General features: G+C 43.7%; 1 protein-coding gene across 1 annotated transcript in view; it reads right to left on the minus strand.

The window, feature by feature from the left end:
* Positions 1 to 15,674, minus strand: part of LOC113057231 (pleckstrin homology domain-containing family H member 2-like) — a 31,541-nt gene that overhangs the window by 12,429 nt on the left and 3,438 nt on the right. Inside the window, exons 3-11 of the mRNA XM_026224465.1 lie at positions 5,677 to 5,739; positions 4,600 to 4,749; positions 4,436 to 4,519; positions 4,285 to 4,366; positions 3,885 to 4,088; positions 2,142 to 2,896; positions 1,981 to 2,056; positions 1,362 to 1,456; positions 1,005 to 1,176 (exon numbers count right to left, since the gene is read on the minus strand). Coding sequence (XP_026080250.1) covers positions 1,005 to 1,176; positions 1,362 to 1,456; positions 1,981 to 2,056; positions 2,142 to 2,896; positions 3,885 to 4,088; positions 4,285 to 4,366; positions 4,436 to 4,519; positions 4,600 to 4,749; positions 5,677 to 5,739 — 1,681 coding nt within the window. The remainder of the gene's footprint in view (positions 1 to 1,004; positions 1,177 to 1,361; positions 1,457 to 1,980; positions 2,057 to 2,141; positions 2,897 to 3,884; positions 4,089 to 4,284; positions 4,367 to 4,435; positions 4,520 to 4,599; positions 4,750 to 5,676; positions 5,740 to 15,674) is intronic.

Consider the following 15,674-nt stretch of genomic DNA (forward strand, 5'->3'; position numbering starts at 1 on the left):
AAAATTTCTCATTTTTATCTAGTTGAACTTGAAGCACTAAAACTACAAGTAAAAAAAAAATTAATAAAAACTTTATAGACATTTAAAATGAATAAAATGGGAAAACACACGCACATAAAATTACTAAAATAACCCCCCCCCCCCTCAAAATATTATTATAAATATTATATACTCTCAATAATACTAAAACAACACGGATGAAAATATTTTTTGTGCTATTTTACAGAGATTTTCTTTTATTTTCTTTATTTTAATGCAATATTTACATAACTGAAGAATATTTGAAGGCTTATATGCCAATGTTTTAATGCATTATTTACATAATTATTAATAGCATAAATAATGAGCTAATATTATTTAGTTACAGGAATAGTTAACCCAAAAATGAAAATGTGATGTTTATCTTCTTACCCCTAATGCAACCAAGATGTAGGTGACTTTGTTTCTTCAGTAAAACACAAATCAAGATTTTTAACTCAAACTATTGCACTCTATCAGTCTTATAATGTAAGTGGATGGGAATCATTGCTAAAACATAAAAAAAAAAAAAAAAAAAAAAAATTTTTATTGAATCAGAGATTAAAAAAACAATATAAATACTGTTCAGTTTCTTGCACGGACCGATCGTTTTGTGTCTTTACACACCAATGTATCGTCACGAGGCGCAGGGTTTAATTTGGTTTCGTTTGTGTATATTATTTTTTGCTTTATTGTATGTTTTAGCCGTGATTCCCATCCACTAACATTATAAGACTGATAAACTGCAACGGTTTGAGTTAAAAATCTCAGTTTGTGTTCTACTGAAGAAACAAAGTCACCTGCATCTTAGATGCCCTGGGGGTAAGCAGATAAACATCACATTTTAATTTTGGGTGAACTATCCCTTTAATATTTTTATCTTCATATCAAAACAAAATACTTACAATTGTTTTTGCTATGCTACCAAAATTGGCATAGAGAATTGTGTAATTTTACTAGTTTCGTTACAATGAAAACACTTGTACCTCTCTTAAGTGAGCGGGGGCTTTCATGGCTACTGCTCTTGTGTGTCTCGGATCCAGAGGTCTGGGAGTGTTCCTCCTCTCCAGAGTTACACTGACACTCCTCCGAACTCTCCTCCTCCTCAGAACTAGATGACTCCTCCGAGAACTCACTGTTGCTTAACAAAGTCGCTTTCTATGAGAGTAAAAACACACATGGCATTCATGAAAACATCATTCAAATATTCCTTCTATTACTAATAGAAATGCTGACTCATATGCAAATAAACGGTCATTTAAGATTAATAGTTTTGCCAGTGAACGCTGCTGAGCATCATGGTCTGATGACACACAGACATGTAAAAACACACGGGTTCCTACCCCTTTGTGTGTGGCAAAGACAGGTGCGCTTGTGTTCCTGTAGATGAGGGATGTGTAGAGCATGTGGGCGGGGCATGAGGATGCGTGGGAGGAGTCTGGAAGAAGAGGATTGGACATTTTCACTAGCTGTGAGTAAATGCACAGTATGATTTAAGCAAGTAGAAATGTGTTTGAGTACTTTGTTGGTCCTGGAACGATATTTACATTTCTATGCAATCATTGTCCAAACTCAATCCCATAACCATAAACTAAAACTATAGCTCCTAAAATCAAGAGGATTAGAGTTAGGAATTAGGTTTATTATAAAATAATAAAGGTAAAATATACACAGTTCAAATTAAATTCATACCTGAATAATGTAATTTCATATTTTAATTTCAATTTCAGAATTTAATTTATGCAAATTGTAAAATTAATAAAAAAAATTTTTTTTTTGCATTTTGGTAAGAGGCATCTTAAAACATATAGGCACAATGCACAAATGATTTGCTGTATTCAAAATAGGATTGCTTTTTCTTACATTTTCAATAAATATAAACTAACTCTATTTATTAATTAAGGGTAGCTGGACTGAGATTATGTGCAAATGTACAAACAACAACAACAAAAAACAGCACACCTTTATTAGCTACATCTGCACACGATGTCTCTGACAGACGGATTCCAGATTTTGCCACAGCATATATTCTGCTCTCCTGCAGATATCATGAAACCACAGGTTTACCACATGAACCAGAATGACTAATTACTATTTGTTGTACTATTTGTGGCATGACTCACCCAAGAGGGCAGTCTGTGCAGCGGAGGGGTCGGAGGTTTACTCCCGGGCACGGTTTCTGGTTCCTCGGGTGGCACTTCGGCATGCTCTCGTTCTCCTGTCTCCATCTTTTTCTCCTGGTCCATGTCTGTTTCCTGAGGACGTAGAGGACGTAGCATGCTGAATGCGTTTCGTGTCCGCCCATGGGCAGCTTCACTGTACAGCGGAGGCTGACTCAGATGCTTTTTAGCCAATGCCAAACTAACATTAAACACATTTGGATTGCGCAGTCGGGGCTGTTTGGGGGAGGCTGGGGTGTCTTGGGAGTCCTGCGATGGGGTGGGCCGCTTTGGTGTGAGAGCTGGAGTTAATATGGGGCTGGGGGTGTTTGTCTCACTGGAGGATGACGAGGAATCAAGACATTGTGACTGGAAGCGTTTATTCAGCTCATCTGAGGATCCATCCTCAGTGTCCACCTTCTCGCTGTCTTTTTTTGAAGCGTTATTGGTGCCAGGAAGGCAAAGTCTGGAGCACTCCACGCGCTGCATGTCATCATCGAACAGCGAGCTGCTGTCGTCTGAGGCTGTGTGGTAGGTCTCACTCACGGGGCGACTGAAACGCAGACCTCCAAATAGACTCCTCTCCCCTTCAGAGGCAGCACTGGACAGGATCGAGGAGACACCACAGGTGCTGTCCCGCTCATCCTCGTCCTCTGATCCTGTCTCAGGGCAACGAGCAACACACTCTGTTTCTGGACAGTCTTCTTTCATCCTAGAATCTGGATCAGACCAAACACACAGACTGCGTGAATATGTGAATACATGTAGTAAGGACTTGATACATTAAAAGCATTAAGACTTCTCGGAGTTTAAAGTCAAATGTTGATAACTGGATCAATTGATTCATTCATTTGAATGAATCAGATTCAAGACGAATGACTCATTTGAGTGGTTCATTTAGTGAGTTAAAATGCATTCATCATAATGAACGCCATACAAAAGTCAGTTCTTCTGAAACAAATTTCTCTTTCTAGATATATGTTGGTGGTATTGATAAAGTAATGCAATTAGTGGATCAAAATGATAGCTATTCATTTGAAGTTGACACACACACACACACAAACACACAATATTATATACTATATGCAACTGCTAAAAGGTTTGGGTTTGGTACGTTTTTTTAAAGATGCTTACCAAGGCTGCACTTATTTTATCAAAAAATATTGTGAAATATTATTACAATTTGAAGTAATGTTTTCTATTTATAATATATTTTAAAATGCAATTTATTCCTGTGATGCAAAGCTGAATTTTCAGCATCACTACTCCAGTTTTCAGTGTCACATGATCCTTCAGAAATCATTCTAAAGCCCTATTCGCACGGGATTAGTATTACCTTGTTTGATTTAGGGGTGCGTGATAAATATCGTCCGATAATTAATGCGCGTCTTGTTAGTAAAGCCGGTTCTCTAAGCTAGGATAAGTGAAGCCTGTGATTTTACTCCAATTTACTGACTTCTCTCCTGGATTTGATGTCAAAGCTTTGCGTAACATTAAATATCACTAACAGAAGATTGTTCCTTACCGCATGGCTATTTTTTGTAACAATGTAGAAGTTTTTACTCTCAATTTTGATTTATTTAACATGTCCTTGCTGTATAATAGTTTGAATTTCTCCCCAGCCTTGTTGCATCCTAGTCAGACTCAACAGATTATGAACTGATACATTTAGTCAAACAGCTACAGATAACATTTCAGTCTTCTGACCAGTAGAGGTTCTCCTGCAGTCTGTGTGTGAGGGCTCACGATCTGGCAGGGTGCTGATGCTCTTCTGGGACGGCTCTGGGCCCGTCAGTACCTGAGGGCTCTTCCCTCTGATTTGAAAACAGCCAAAAGTCAGACTGCTGAGCCGCTGGGCCTCACCCGCACTGGGCTGCACTTGGCCCCCAGAACCCAAAGCCAGCTCCATGGCTAAAACACAACACAAAAGCATGACACTTAATAGCTCCTTTCCATCACTGGACATATGATGAAAAATTGCTTTGACAAGCCTAACACTGGACATACTGTACTGCAGAACTAGCAGGAATAATGTGGTAGGATGCTATTTTGATAACACAGTAGCCATGGGTTAACCTGATATGTATGTGAATACATGCATGAATACCTTGCAGTCGTGTTCTCAGGTCTTGTATCTCTGCCTCCTGCTGTTGGTTGATCTCTCTCAGAGAGGCATTCTCTATATCAAACTACAAGAGTCTAACATTTACACACCATTTATTCTACAACAAACACATCTACAAAAAGCATGGACCTACTTCGTTCAGCTTCCTCATGACCCATTCCTTGATCTTGGCTGCTTTTTCTTCAACTGTCTTGGCATCTTGGATTCGGTTCTGTTTCTGAAGGTGTAATGTAATGGATTTAAATAGGACTCTATGATGCAAACCTGATGGTTTTGGAGACTGGAGCTGGGACTGACCTGTTCCTCCAGCTGTTGCTTGAGCGTGGCAATAAACTCGTCTTTCTCCCGCAGTAGCTTTTGGAGATTTTGAAAGCGCCTGAACAGTGGCAGCTCTGAATCACTCGACTGGATATCTGATGTCTTTAGACGCTCTTCCATCCATTGCACCTGAAACACACACATTATTAGTAAAGGTCATATTATTATATAAAAAAAAAATCTAATATTACAGGGGTTGGACAAAATAATGAAATAATGTGAACTCCCATTATTATGGGTGTTAATATAAATTGTGGAACAGATTACAGTGAAAACTTATGGTTCTGTTGTGTCTCCTGCCTCCTACTTAGACATGACACTCTCGCCGGGTTGCCAGATTGAGAACACGCTACAGGAATGACCGCAATGGAAGATGACAACCCTTACACACTGTAAGCTGATGAACCGATTTACCGGTGTTTTAATATTAGACATCTTTTTAGATGGATCTCGAGTAGAATCTGTGATCTCGCTGCAACACGTTGTGTTTTCCACCACCTGGCAACCTGGCGAGTCTTAATACTATTGGGCAAATTGGCAGTGGGCGGAATCACACAGACCCAAACAAAAACAGACATGGAACCGCATTCCAAAACAGAATAACTGTAGCATGTTACCTAAATATTTGCAAACATATTTTGGTATTTTAATGCCTTAGTGCAGTCAGAAAATGTACATATGGCACCTTTAATAAAGGAATAGTGCCAATATCCAAGGTGTTCATATTATTTTGTCCAACCCCTGTGAATGAGTAATATAAATTATAATATAGTTTTTTTATTATTATCCTTTAAATGTAGTCACCTGACCATATTACTCCCAATAAAACATAATAATAATAATATTGCAAGATGATGAAAACTTTGACCAACCATAATAAAAGTATGGAAAAAAAATATTTACATATACATTTGTTACATTACAATAGTATTAATTGTAGCAAAATAATCAAGCCATTTAGGTAAAGAATCATAACTTTAATAAATCATTGTCAGAGCAAATTCTTAACATTCCTAATATGGATGAATTTTTTAAGAGAGTGTTATTAATATTTACCTGCTGGTTGGCCTCATATGCCCTCCGCTCTGCTTCCAGTACCTGTGTCTCCAGCTGCTGCATCTGAGAGAGAAATGAATGGGCAAATGAGCCATGCATGTGCATCAATATGTATATGTCAGGGTTTTGGCAAGGAGGAACTCAGGTGCAGACAGGGATTCTCAAACAAAGGGTTTATTACAAAAAGGGGAAAACAAAACCCACGAGGGGGAAAACAACAGCTAGGGCAGGAACTAAACAACTTAACAGGGCAGGATTGATAAGACAAACAAACTCTTGACACTAACTACAAACACTCACGGTAATACAAGGACTTCAGAGGGTACAGCACAATCTCACACACAATCACATAAGTAGAACACATCTGAGAAACACAATGAACCGACGCAGGACAGAGCACACTAGGAGATCTAAATAGGGGGAACAATTAAGACACGACAGGTGTTACAGATGGGACAATCACGACACGACTAGGATAACAAGGGGGGCGGGGCAAGGGAACGAGACAACACAAGCACATGGCCCAAAGACAAGGCCATGCGCTTGTACACAAAACACGGGTCTGTCATGATCCTGCCTCAAGACTAGGAAAAATCAAGGACACGAGGGCAGAATCATGACAGAACCCCTCCCTTAAGGAGCGGCTTCCAGACGCTCCTCAAGGGAACGTCAAACACGGGACACGACTGACATGACAGACTGGGACACAGACACAAACCAACAGGACATGACAAATAACAACAAAGGCAAACATGAGTACACAACGGCAGGGTTGGGGTGACAAATCAAAAAAAAACAGGGAAGGGGAGGGGGCGGGACCACAAAGTTCATGGGGGACAGACCAGGGCGGGTGGGTGGGGTAGGAATCCTAGGAGGACAGGACGAAGGCTGACGACGGGGGGTACGGGCAGGTCTGGGTGGTGAGGGGCGGGGAGGGTTCTCGGGATAACTGACAGGAGCAGACACAGGACGCGGGGCAACACTTACGGGACGCGGGGCAACATCAACAGGACGAGGGGCGACTACATCTACAGGACGAGGGGCGACTACATCTACAGGACGAGGGGCGACTACATCTACAGGGCACGGGGAGACAACATCTACAGGGCACGGGGAGACGACAGGACACGGGGATACAACATCTACTGGACACGGGGCCACATCAACAGGACACGGGGCCACATCAACAGGACACGGGGCGACAACGGCTGGACACTTAGGACTTCTGGGGACAGGGTCAGGGGACAAAACAGGACTGACGGGGACTTCCAAAATTTGGACAAGACGGGACAAATAATCAGAAAAAGCTTTAGCAGCTAGGATAATAGGCAGCTCCTTATGGGATGAGACCGACTGTACAAGAGTCTTTGCTGCAGAGTCGGCCGCGGCTCTCTCCTCCGCTCTCACGACTGCAGCTCTCTTCTTTGCCGGCTCGGGCACGCTCACCGTTGCTGGCTCGGGCACGCTCACCGCTGCTGGCTCGGGCACGCCCACCGCTGCTGGCTCGGGCACGCCCACCGCTGCTGGCTCGGGCACGCCCACCGCTGCTGGCTCGGGCACGCCAGCGCTCACCGCTGCTGGCACGGGCACGCCAGCTCTCTCCGCTGCTGGCACGGGCACGCCAGCGCTCACCGCTGCTGGCACGGGCACGCTCACCGCTGCTGGCTCGGGAGGAGACAGGGTCACAGGACCGGCAGGACCCTTCTTCTTCCTCTTCCTCCTCGGGCGCGGTGCAGAGGCTACAGCTGGGTCAGAGGCGGGTTGGGGGAGTTTGGTCTCGGACAGGGCAGACTCGGACGCCGAAGACTCTTAAGTTGACTCCCATGAAAACCTTCTCCCTCGTTTCATGGGGAGACTGCTGGCTGTGGAGGGCACCTCAGGACTCTGGGAGGGGCTTGCCTGATCCCCCAGGACACGACCCTCAGGGATCGTTGGCAGCTGGGTAGGTGGAGGGGACCTCTGTGGCTCCTCCTGGGAGATGCTTTCCCACAGCCGGGCATAATTACGGAGGATCCATTCCCCCTCAGGCGAGTATGGGAGGGTGACCCCCTTCCTGTCGGTGGGGGATGACGTCCAGCACAGCCTCCGGAACTCCGCCTGACGCTGAAGCTCAGAGGCCCTCCTGCCTGCTGAGTTCCTTGGGGGTCGGTTCATTCTGTCAGGGTTTTGGCAAGGAGGAACTCAGGTGCAGACAGGGATTCTCAAACAAAGGGTTTATTACAAAAAGGGGAAAACAAAACCCACGAGGGGGAAAACAACAGCTAGGGCAGGAACTAAACAACTTAACAGGGCAGGATTGATAAGACAAACAAACTCTTGACACTAACTACAAACACTCACGGTAATACAAGGACTTCAGAGGGTACAGCACAATCTCACACACAATCACATAAGTAGAACACATCTGAGAAACACAATGAACCGACGCAGGACAGAGCACACTAGGAGATCTAAATAGGGGGAACAATTAAGACACGACAGGTGTTACAGATGGGACAATCACGACACGACTAGGATAACAAGGGGGGCGGGGCAAGGGAACGAGACAACACAAGCACATGGCCCAAAGACAAGGCCATGCGCTTGTACACAAAACACGGGTCTGTCATGATCCTGCCTCAAGACTAGGAAAAATCAAGGACACGAGGGCAGAATCATGACAGTATAAACATGAGAATTATTAAAAAGTCTACATCCAAATTTTCCTCATGCATAACATTTTCCAAGCATCACAGGGAAGAATAAACCAGCTGGTTTTGTAAACAAATATCCTTCTTTTTTAAAGCATGTATTCTTCTCATAGCATGGACAGAATATCCATTTGCAAATCAGTTTTACCATAGTGTATGCAATGCTTTTTTACTGTTCATGTCATTCCTTTAAGCCTTTTATTTTATGATGATTTTTAATAAAGCTAATTAAACCATTCAAAATGAGTGAGATTTGCATACACCAAACATTCTGGTGTTAAATTGCTTGATCGGTGTTATGCGCTTGTTTCTGCTTTGGCAGGAGCTCCATCAGTAACCTGTTTCTATTCATACAGTTCCCAAAAAAGAGCAGACAGAAAAAGAGCGCTGCACTCATATTTTCCACTGAACACCATACAAAAGTGTTTTTATGCATCTGTGTGTGCATGCGACCCAATGATATTCTGATCTAACAGCCTCTTTTTCTTTGCAAGCCTCCATCATTAAAGATGTTTAATATGTTCCAACACACAAAAGCACTTTTGACAATTGACTAATGTTAATGGTGCATCAGTCAGATCTTGATGCATGACATATTTTACTGATTCGCAGGTGAAAGTCTAAAAGAAATTTCAAAGACTCAGGCTAATTTTGCTTGATAAAAGTCTATTGATGCTCAAGGTTTAGTAAGCCAACGCCTACCGGACTAAACCAAAGGGTGTTTCCACCAAAACACTGATGATCAGAAATACATCACACACTCATTATCTCTGTTGTCCACACACAGTCACCATCCCAACAGACTATTCATGCATACAGCTTAATGTGGAACTAACTATATATATGTGTTTATACAACCACACACACACACACACACTGTACACACACACTGTACACAAGGGTACACTGTACACACCCAACCCCATCTGTGGTCAAGCTGGTCCACCACTGCCCAAAAGTGTAATATAGAGAATAAAAAATAGCAGGGTAATTACAGACTGTTCTGAGAACAGCTGCACAAACCTAGATAGACTCTGAATGGTTCAGCCACAGGTTAGTGCTAGTGCTGTTTTCTAAAGGCCATCATTAAACCTGTCTTGCTGAAGACTTGGTGCTTGAATCGCCAATGAACACCTATGTGCTTAGTGGCCGTTTGATGCATCTGATTGCCTGGCACTACTTTCACTGACATTAAAACTTTTTTGAAAGAAATTAATGCTTTTATTCAACAAATATGCATTACACCAATCAAAAGGTACAGACATTTATAATGTGTTTTTTTTTTAAATACATTTCAAATAAACGCTGAGCAGTAAATCAGGATACTAGCATGTGACACTGAAGACTGATTGTAATGATGCTGAAAATTCAGCTTTGCATCACAGGCATAAATTGCATTTAATTGCACTTAAACAACAACAAAAACAGACAGACAAACACACACACACACACACACACACACACACCTAAACCATAAAAACCCTAAACTTTTGATAACTTCAGGTTGTCTGGGTAAATGACATTGTGATTAAAAGTTGTGAAAACGTTTTGTAAAAAAGATTTGGTACTCTGACACTTCAAACTATTCAGTACACAACTGAGCGGTCTAAACGATTCAGAATGAATCACAAACTGATTCAGTGATTTTGCTTACTTATTTTGACATTTATAAATGATAGAGCATGCTAGTCTTAATTTGTGGCCACAATATCTAGTTTTTCTTCCACATGTCATCTGCAGGGGTCCATACCAAAGCACATTGTTCTGTTTGACCAGGAGATGGTGCTCTGGGAGGACAACGGAGTGATTCGAAGCAACAGTGACCAGCATCATTCATTTTCAAAGATATGTGACCATTGACCACAAAACCAGTCATAAGGGTCAGTTATTTTACATTGAAATGTACACATTATCTGAAAGCTGAACGAATATGCTTTCCATTGATGTATAGTTTGTGAGGATCAGACAATATTAGTCCAAGCTACAACCATTTGAATATCTGAGGGTGCAAAAAAAAAAAAAAAATCTGAGAAAATCACCTTTAAAGTTTTCCAAATGAAGTTCTTAGCAATGCATATTATTTATAAAAAAAAAAAAAAAATGAAGTTTTTATATATTATGGTGGTACATTTACAAAAAAAAATCGTCATGGTACATAGGGGTGTCCCCGACTAAAGATTTTAATAGTCTAATCGGAATTTTCGAATCTTGCTGATATTCGACTGATGGTCGAATCATATGTTTGAGTCAAAATACATTGAGTCAATTCAGACATTCAACAGCCATAATTACTGATGTTAACAACACACAGGGAAAATGTTTAACAAATGCCTCGCGGATACAATTAGGGTACATAATGTTTTTTGTGTTTTGATTAAAAGATAGTTAACACTATATGTCAGCAAAACCCTAACAATTCACAATTTTTACAATAAGGCTCTCATTAAAGTAAGCCTATATGTGTCACGGTTTACGCTGCCAGAAGAAACACAGATAAATGAAATAAGGCTTTTAATATATCCAACAAATGGAGCACGGAAGTAGACACACGTAAATAGCCAGTGAGCATCAAGTAGACCCAACAAAACAGAACTGAAAGGACAAGGCATATGTACCTGGGATAATGGGGAAACACAGGTGGATGGGATCACTAAATTAACAGGGACATGGAACACATGAGGAATAGAATAGACACTTGGGAACTAATCAAACCAAACACGAAGACAAGACAGAAACTGGGTCACAGGGGCAAAAACACACTAAATGAGTCCAGGTATGTGACAGTACTCCCCCCTCCCGGTAGGTGCGTCCTCGCACCGTAGAAACAACCAAGGGAGGCGTGGGTGGGAACTTGGGAGGAGGTTCCGGTGGAGGACAGACTCCCAGGAGGGGGCCAGCAGACAGGGACAACGGAGGAAGGAGCCAGGGAGGAGACAGGAGCAGGAGGAGCCAGATGGTCCACCAGAGACCAGCCAGGATGGAGATCCAAGGTGGAGTCGACGGCGGGAGGAGCCATGGTGAAGGAGGGGTCGACGACACCAGGGGGCCGACAGGCGGAGACTGCACCGGTGGGTGAGGAGCCCAAGATGGAGCAGCACAGCCACAGAGCCAGGGTGACGTTGAGGGTCCGGAGGGCCTAGGTGGAGCAGAAGGCTCAGGCGACCAAGGCGGAGGCGGGGTCCTAGCAGACCGCTGTGGAGCCGGAGCGACCGAGGTGGAACCGGAGGGAAGGAGGAGCCTGACAGATGGAGTGACGAGGTGGAACCAGAGGAGTGGAGTCCCGAGGTGGCGGATGGTCGACGACTGACCAAGGTGGAGCCGGAGGGACGAGGGAGCCCGGTGGAGCAGGTGGGATGCCAGGCCACGGTGGAGACGAGGGAGCTAAGAGCCAAGGCGGAGCCGCTGGGTCGGAGGACCGAGGAGGAGTCCAGGGCTCGGAGGCGGAGACAGGGCCTTAACGCGCCAAGGCGGAGCTGGAGACTGGCAGTCCAGCGGCGAACCATTGCACCAGATGGTGCGGACTGAGGGTGAGCTGCGGGACTGACTGGCACCAGCAGGGATGACGAGGAACTGGCTGGTCTAGGAGGAGGAGGAGGAGGAGAGAGAGGAAGGATGGAAGGAAAGGCAAGAGGATCAGGGCTGGACGGAACCAGCGGAAGTGGAGCAGAGGGACCGGCAGGTCCTGGAGGAGGTGGGAGAGGGAGGCCGGGAGGGAACACAGGAGATACAGAAGATTCAGAGCTGGGCGAAACCAGCGGACACACAGAAGACTCAGGGCTGGGCGGAACCAGCGGAGAAACCGAAAACTCAGGGCTGGGCGGAACCAGCGGAGAAACCGAAAACTCAGGGCTGGGCGGAACCAGTGGAGAAACAGAAAACTCAGGGCTGGGCGGAACCAGCGGAACTGGAGCAGAGGAAATGACTGGAGGAGGTAGGAGTGGGAGACTGAGAGGGTAAACCGGGGAGTCAGGGCTGGACGGAACCAGCAGAGAAACAGGAAAATTAGGGATTACCTCCATAGACCAGTCCATCAGATCCAGAACTTGCTCCATATGATCTTCAGAGGCTGCATACAGCTCACCCTCAGTCGCAGGAGTGTGGGCAGGGCTTTCCTCCACGCCCTCGATCTCCACTAGGACTCACACGATGCACGGTATTGCCGGCTCACACACCTGGTCAGTCACGCTCTCGAGATCCTGTTCCCTGTCAGTGGATGGCTCAGGCTCTGCGGCTGCGGTGGGCTCTGGCTCCGTGCAGCGTGATGGTGGCTGGCTGGTCTCTGGGTCGGGAGTGGGGCTGGGTCCACGAATGCGGCGAATTCCTCCCGAGGACCATCTTCGGGCGACAACGCTCTGCACTTGGAGTTCAGGCTGGTGTTGTAGAAGGTGCAGAGCGCGTCGTCCGGGTAGCTGGTGGCATTAGCTAATAGAAGAAACCGTCTGGTATGGTGCTCGAGAGAACGTCCTTCCTGCTTCAGCAGGAGGATGAGGAATTCGGGGCGATAGAGGGAATCCATAGAAACTACAAAAAGAGGGAGGGAAAAACACGCATTTTTATACTTTCTTTTTTAGGTCGGGTCTTCTGTCACGGTTTACGCTGCCAGAAGAAACACGGAGCAGAGGATAAGTGAAATAAGGCTTTTAATATATCCAACAAATGGAGCACGGAGGTAGACACACGTAAATAGCCAGTAAGCATCAAGTAGACCTGTAGTTCCTGCTCTTGCTGCGCGGCTAAGAGTTATCACCGTAGTACTACATTGAAGTGCTTGACTCAAAACCAAATGCATCCAAAACCAAATGTTTTGAACTCACTTTTACCCTACCTGTTCGAAAAAATCCAGTCTCTGCCTGTGTCAGTTTGAGTCTTGGTGAAGTTTAAATCCCTGCTGCCAAGATGCTCCTCTGTCGGTCACAGATTATGGAACGTGAAACATAAATCTATAGAGGTGGTTGGATTTATTCACGCACTTTAAAATATAAATTTGAAGCTTCTTTCTTTTCTGGTTCTTATTCTCGGCTTTATCATAATAGGCTGCATATTAACTTATTGGGAGAAAACTAGTAGTTCTATGTGAAATGAGACATTTTGTCACGCTGTCAGTCTCTGTTTTCCTGGTTGTTCCCTAGTGAGCTCATTTCTCCTTAGGCACTTCACCATAGGCACTTTAATTCCTCTAGTCTGGTCCTGTCTTCACAGTAATTGCACTCCAATTAAATCGCACAGGTGCTGCAATCCTTTGTCATTAGTCTCCCTATATATTGCTGTCCTTCTCTGTTGTCTGTATGGAGTCCTTACCCTATGTGTATCGATGTTTCTCGTCTACCGAGACTTCTCCTTACCTTCTCGTTTTTCCGAGTTCCCGTTTCATCCGGTTCCCTATTTTGTTTTGTTGGTCTCCCAAGACTGTTTATTTTGTATTTCCCTTTTTTGTACAATAAACCATACCTGCAATTGGATCCACCCTCTCCTTGCGTTTGTCCCAACACACGATCGTCACACATTTGAGCTCCCCCATAGTCAAAATGGCATAATAACACCCCATGAATATTTGAATCGAAGGAACAAATCGTCAACTATTTGGGGTCACCCCTAATGGAACATTGTTTGGCATAAAATAAAATTGATAATTTTGATCCATGCAATGTATTTTTGCAAATATCCCCTTGCTACTTAAGACTGAAACAAGCCACAGAGACTGCTGATAATAATGCGACAAAGCTAAATAGAGCTCAACTTTATGTTAATGAGTGGTGACGTGGTGGTGACAGCCACCGGGAGTGCTGTAAACCAAAACAAATCAAAAGCCTTCAAGGATGCTTCCATCAGTTTGCACATTTCCATCAACAGCTCTTTGAATCTTCTACAATCCCCTCTCTTCGCTGCTCCATATACTCCTGGCTACACTCAGTCTTCCATTCCTTGCATTCCATCCTCTGCCTTCTGTGGCCGGCCCGCCCTGCACCCCTCATCCAGCCTCCCTCCACAGTCCAGCTCACAAAGCCTGTCTGTGTGACAGGCTTCACTACACCACGGCTCCAAATTCCCCAGCGTCCCCAAGCCTCTGATCCACACTGCACTCATCTGTGTCCTGCAGCAGCACACTGTATACTACACCAGAAGCTCGCGTTTTTCCATTCTAGTAGAATCTAATAAGAGTGCTAACAGATTCCTGATTCACACAAGGTGCTCTCAGTGTGAGAAAGTTCATGTGCATTTGACTGCACTTGAAACTTGGCCATATTTTTACCGTAATGGTTTAAAAGAAAGGTTTGCATCTGTTCATAAGCAGGGTGTAGCTTCTTTGCATGATGAGCAAATGCTGTCCAAGTCTGGCTGTTTCATTTTCGTAAACTTCACCAAACAGGATGTAAACCAGGGGAGAAAATGACCTACATTTCTCCCAACAAACCACACTTGGATTAGCATATATGTGTTTGTTTGTGTACGTATTTAGCATGCTAACTTCCTGTATAACACAAGGACAGGCATTTCCTCCCTTGGGAGTCTCAGTGATTAAAACAGTTCGTCTGTCTCTCTCCATCTCATTTTACTCCCTCTCTTTCCCTTTCACTCTTATACGTTCTGTCCCATCCTACAAGACGTGTAAAACTATAAAAACATTTTTTAAATGATAGTTTGAGACAACCCACTGATTAGGAGAGATAGAGTCCACTGTCCCAAATCAGATATGTTTCTTAGGGAATGGTGGCCTGAATCTGTACATGAAGCAATATAAAAATATGCAATTACAATAATATCTTTTGACAGATAAACAGGCTAAATATTTGTACAACACTTAGTTCCAAGATATAAGTAAGGAGTCAACTCTGAATCGCTTAAACGAGTCGTTATAGATTTCAAATCTTTTGCCCATCTCTATGTACATCACTAGGAACACTTTGCATAATATCCCCGTTTGGGGATCTCTGAGAATTGAGGTAATTTTAAAATGATATTTTGACAAAATGACAATGTTTTTTAAACTTGGATGTATTTAAACCTATTGTACAGGACTTATAAACAGTGATAGGAAGCTTAGAATTTTCATCTTACTTGCTCTTTAATGATAGAATTTCCATTTTTGGATAAACTATCCCTTTAAAACTGGAAGAGGTTCAATTACAAAATGCTTTAGGGCACCAATCATTAAAACTGCTCAAGAAAGAGCATCATCACAATAGCTGACTATACATTTCCTAAACTTGACCTCTCCCCAAGGGCAAGACATTTAAAGCACCCGGATACATCCTGAATCTGTAATTCAGAGAAGATTCTGCTATCCCAGAATGCAGCAGTCAGGATCCC

The sequence above is a fragment of the Carassius auratus genome, chromosome 38 (assembly GCF_003368295.1).
Source record: "Carassius auratus strain Wakin chromosome 38, ASM336829v1, whole genome shotgun sequence".
Classification (NCBI taxonomy): Eukaryota; Metazoa; Chordata; class Actinopteri; order Cypriniformes; family Cyprinidae; genus Carassius; species Carassius auratus.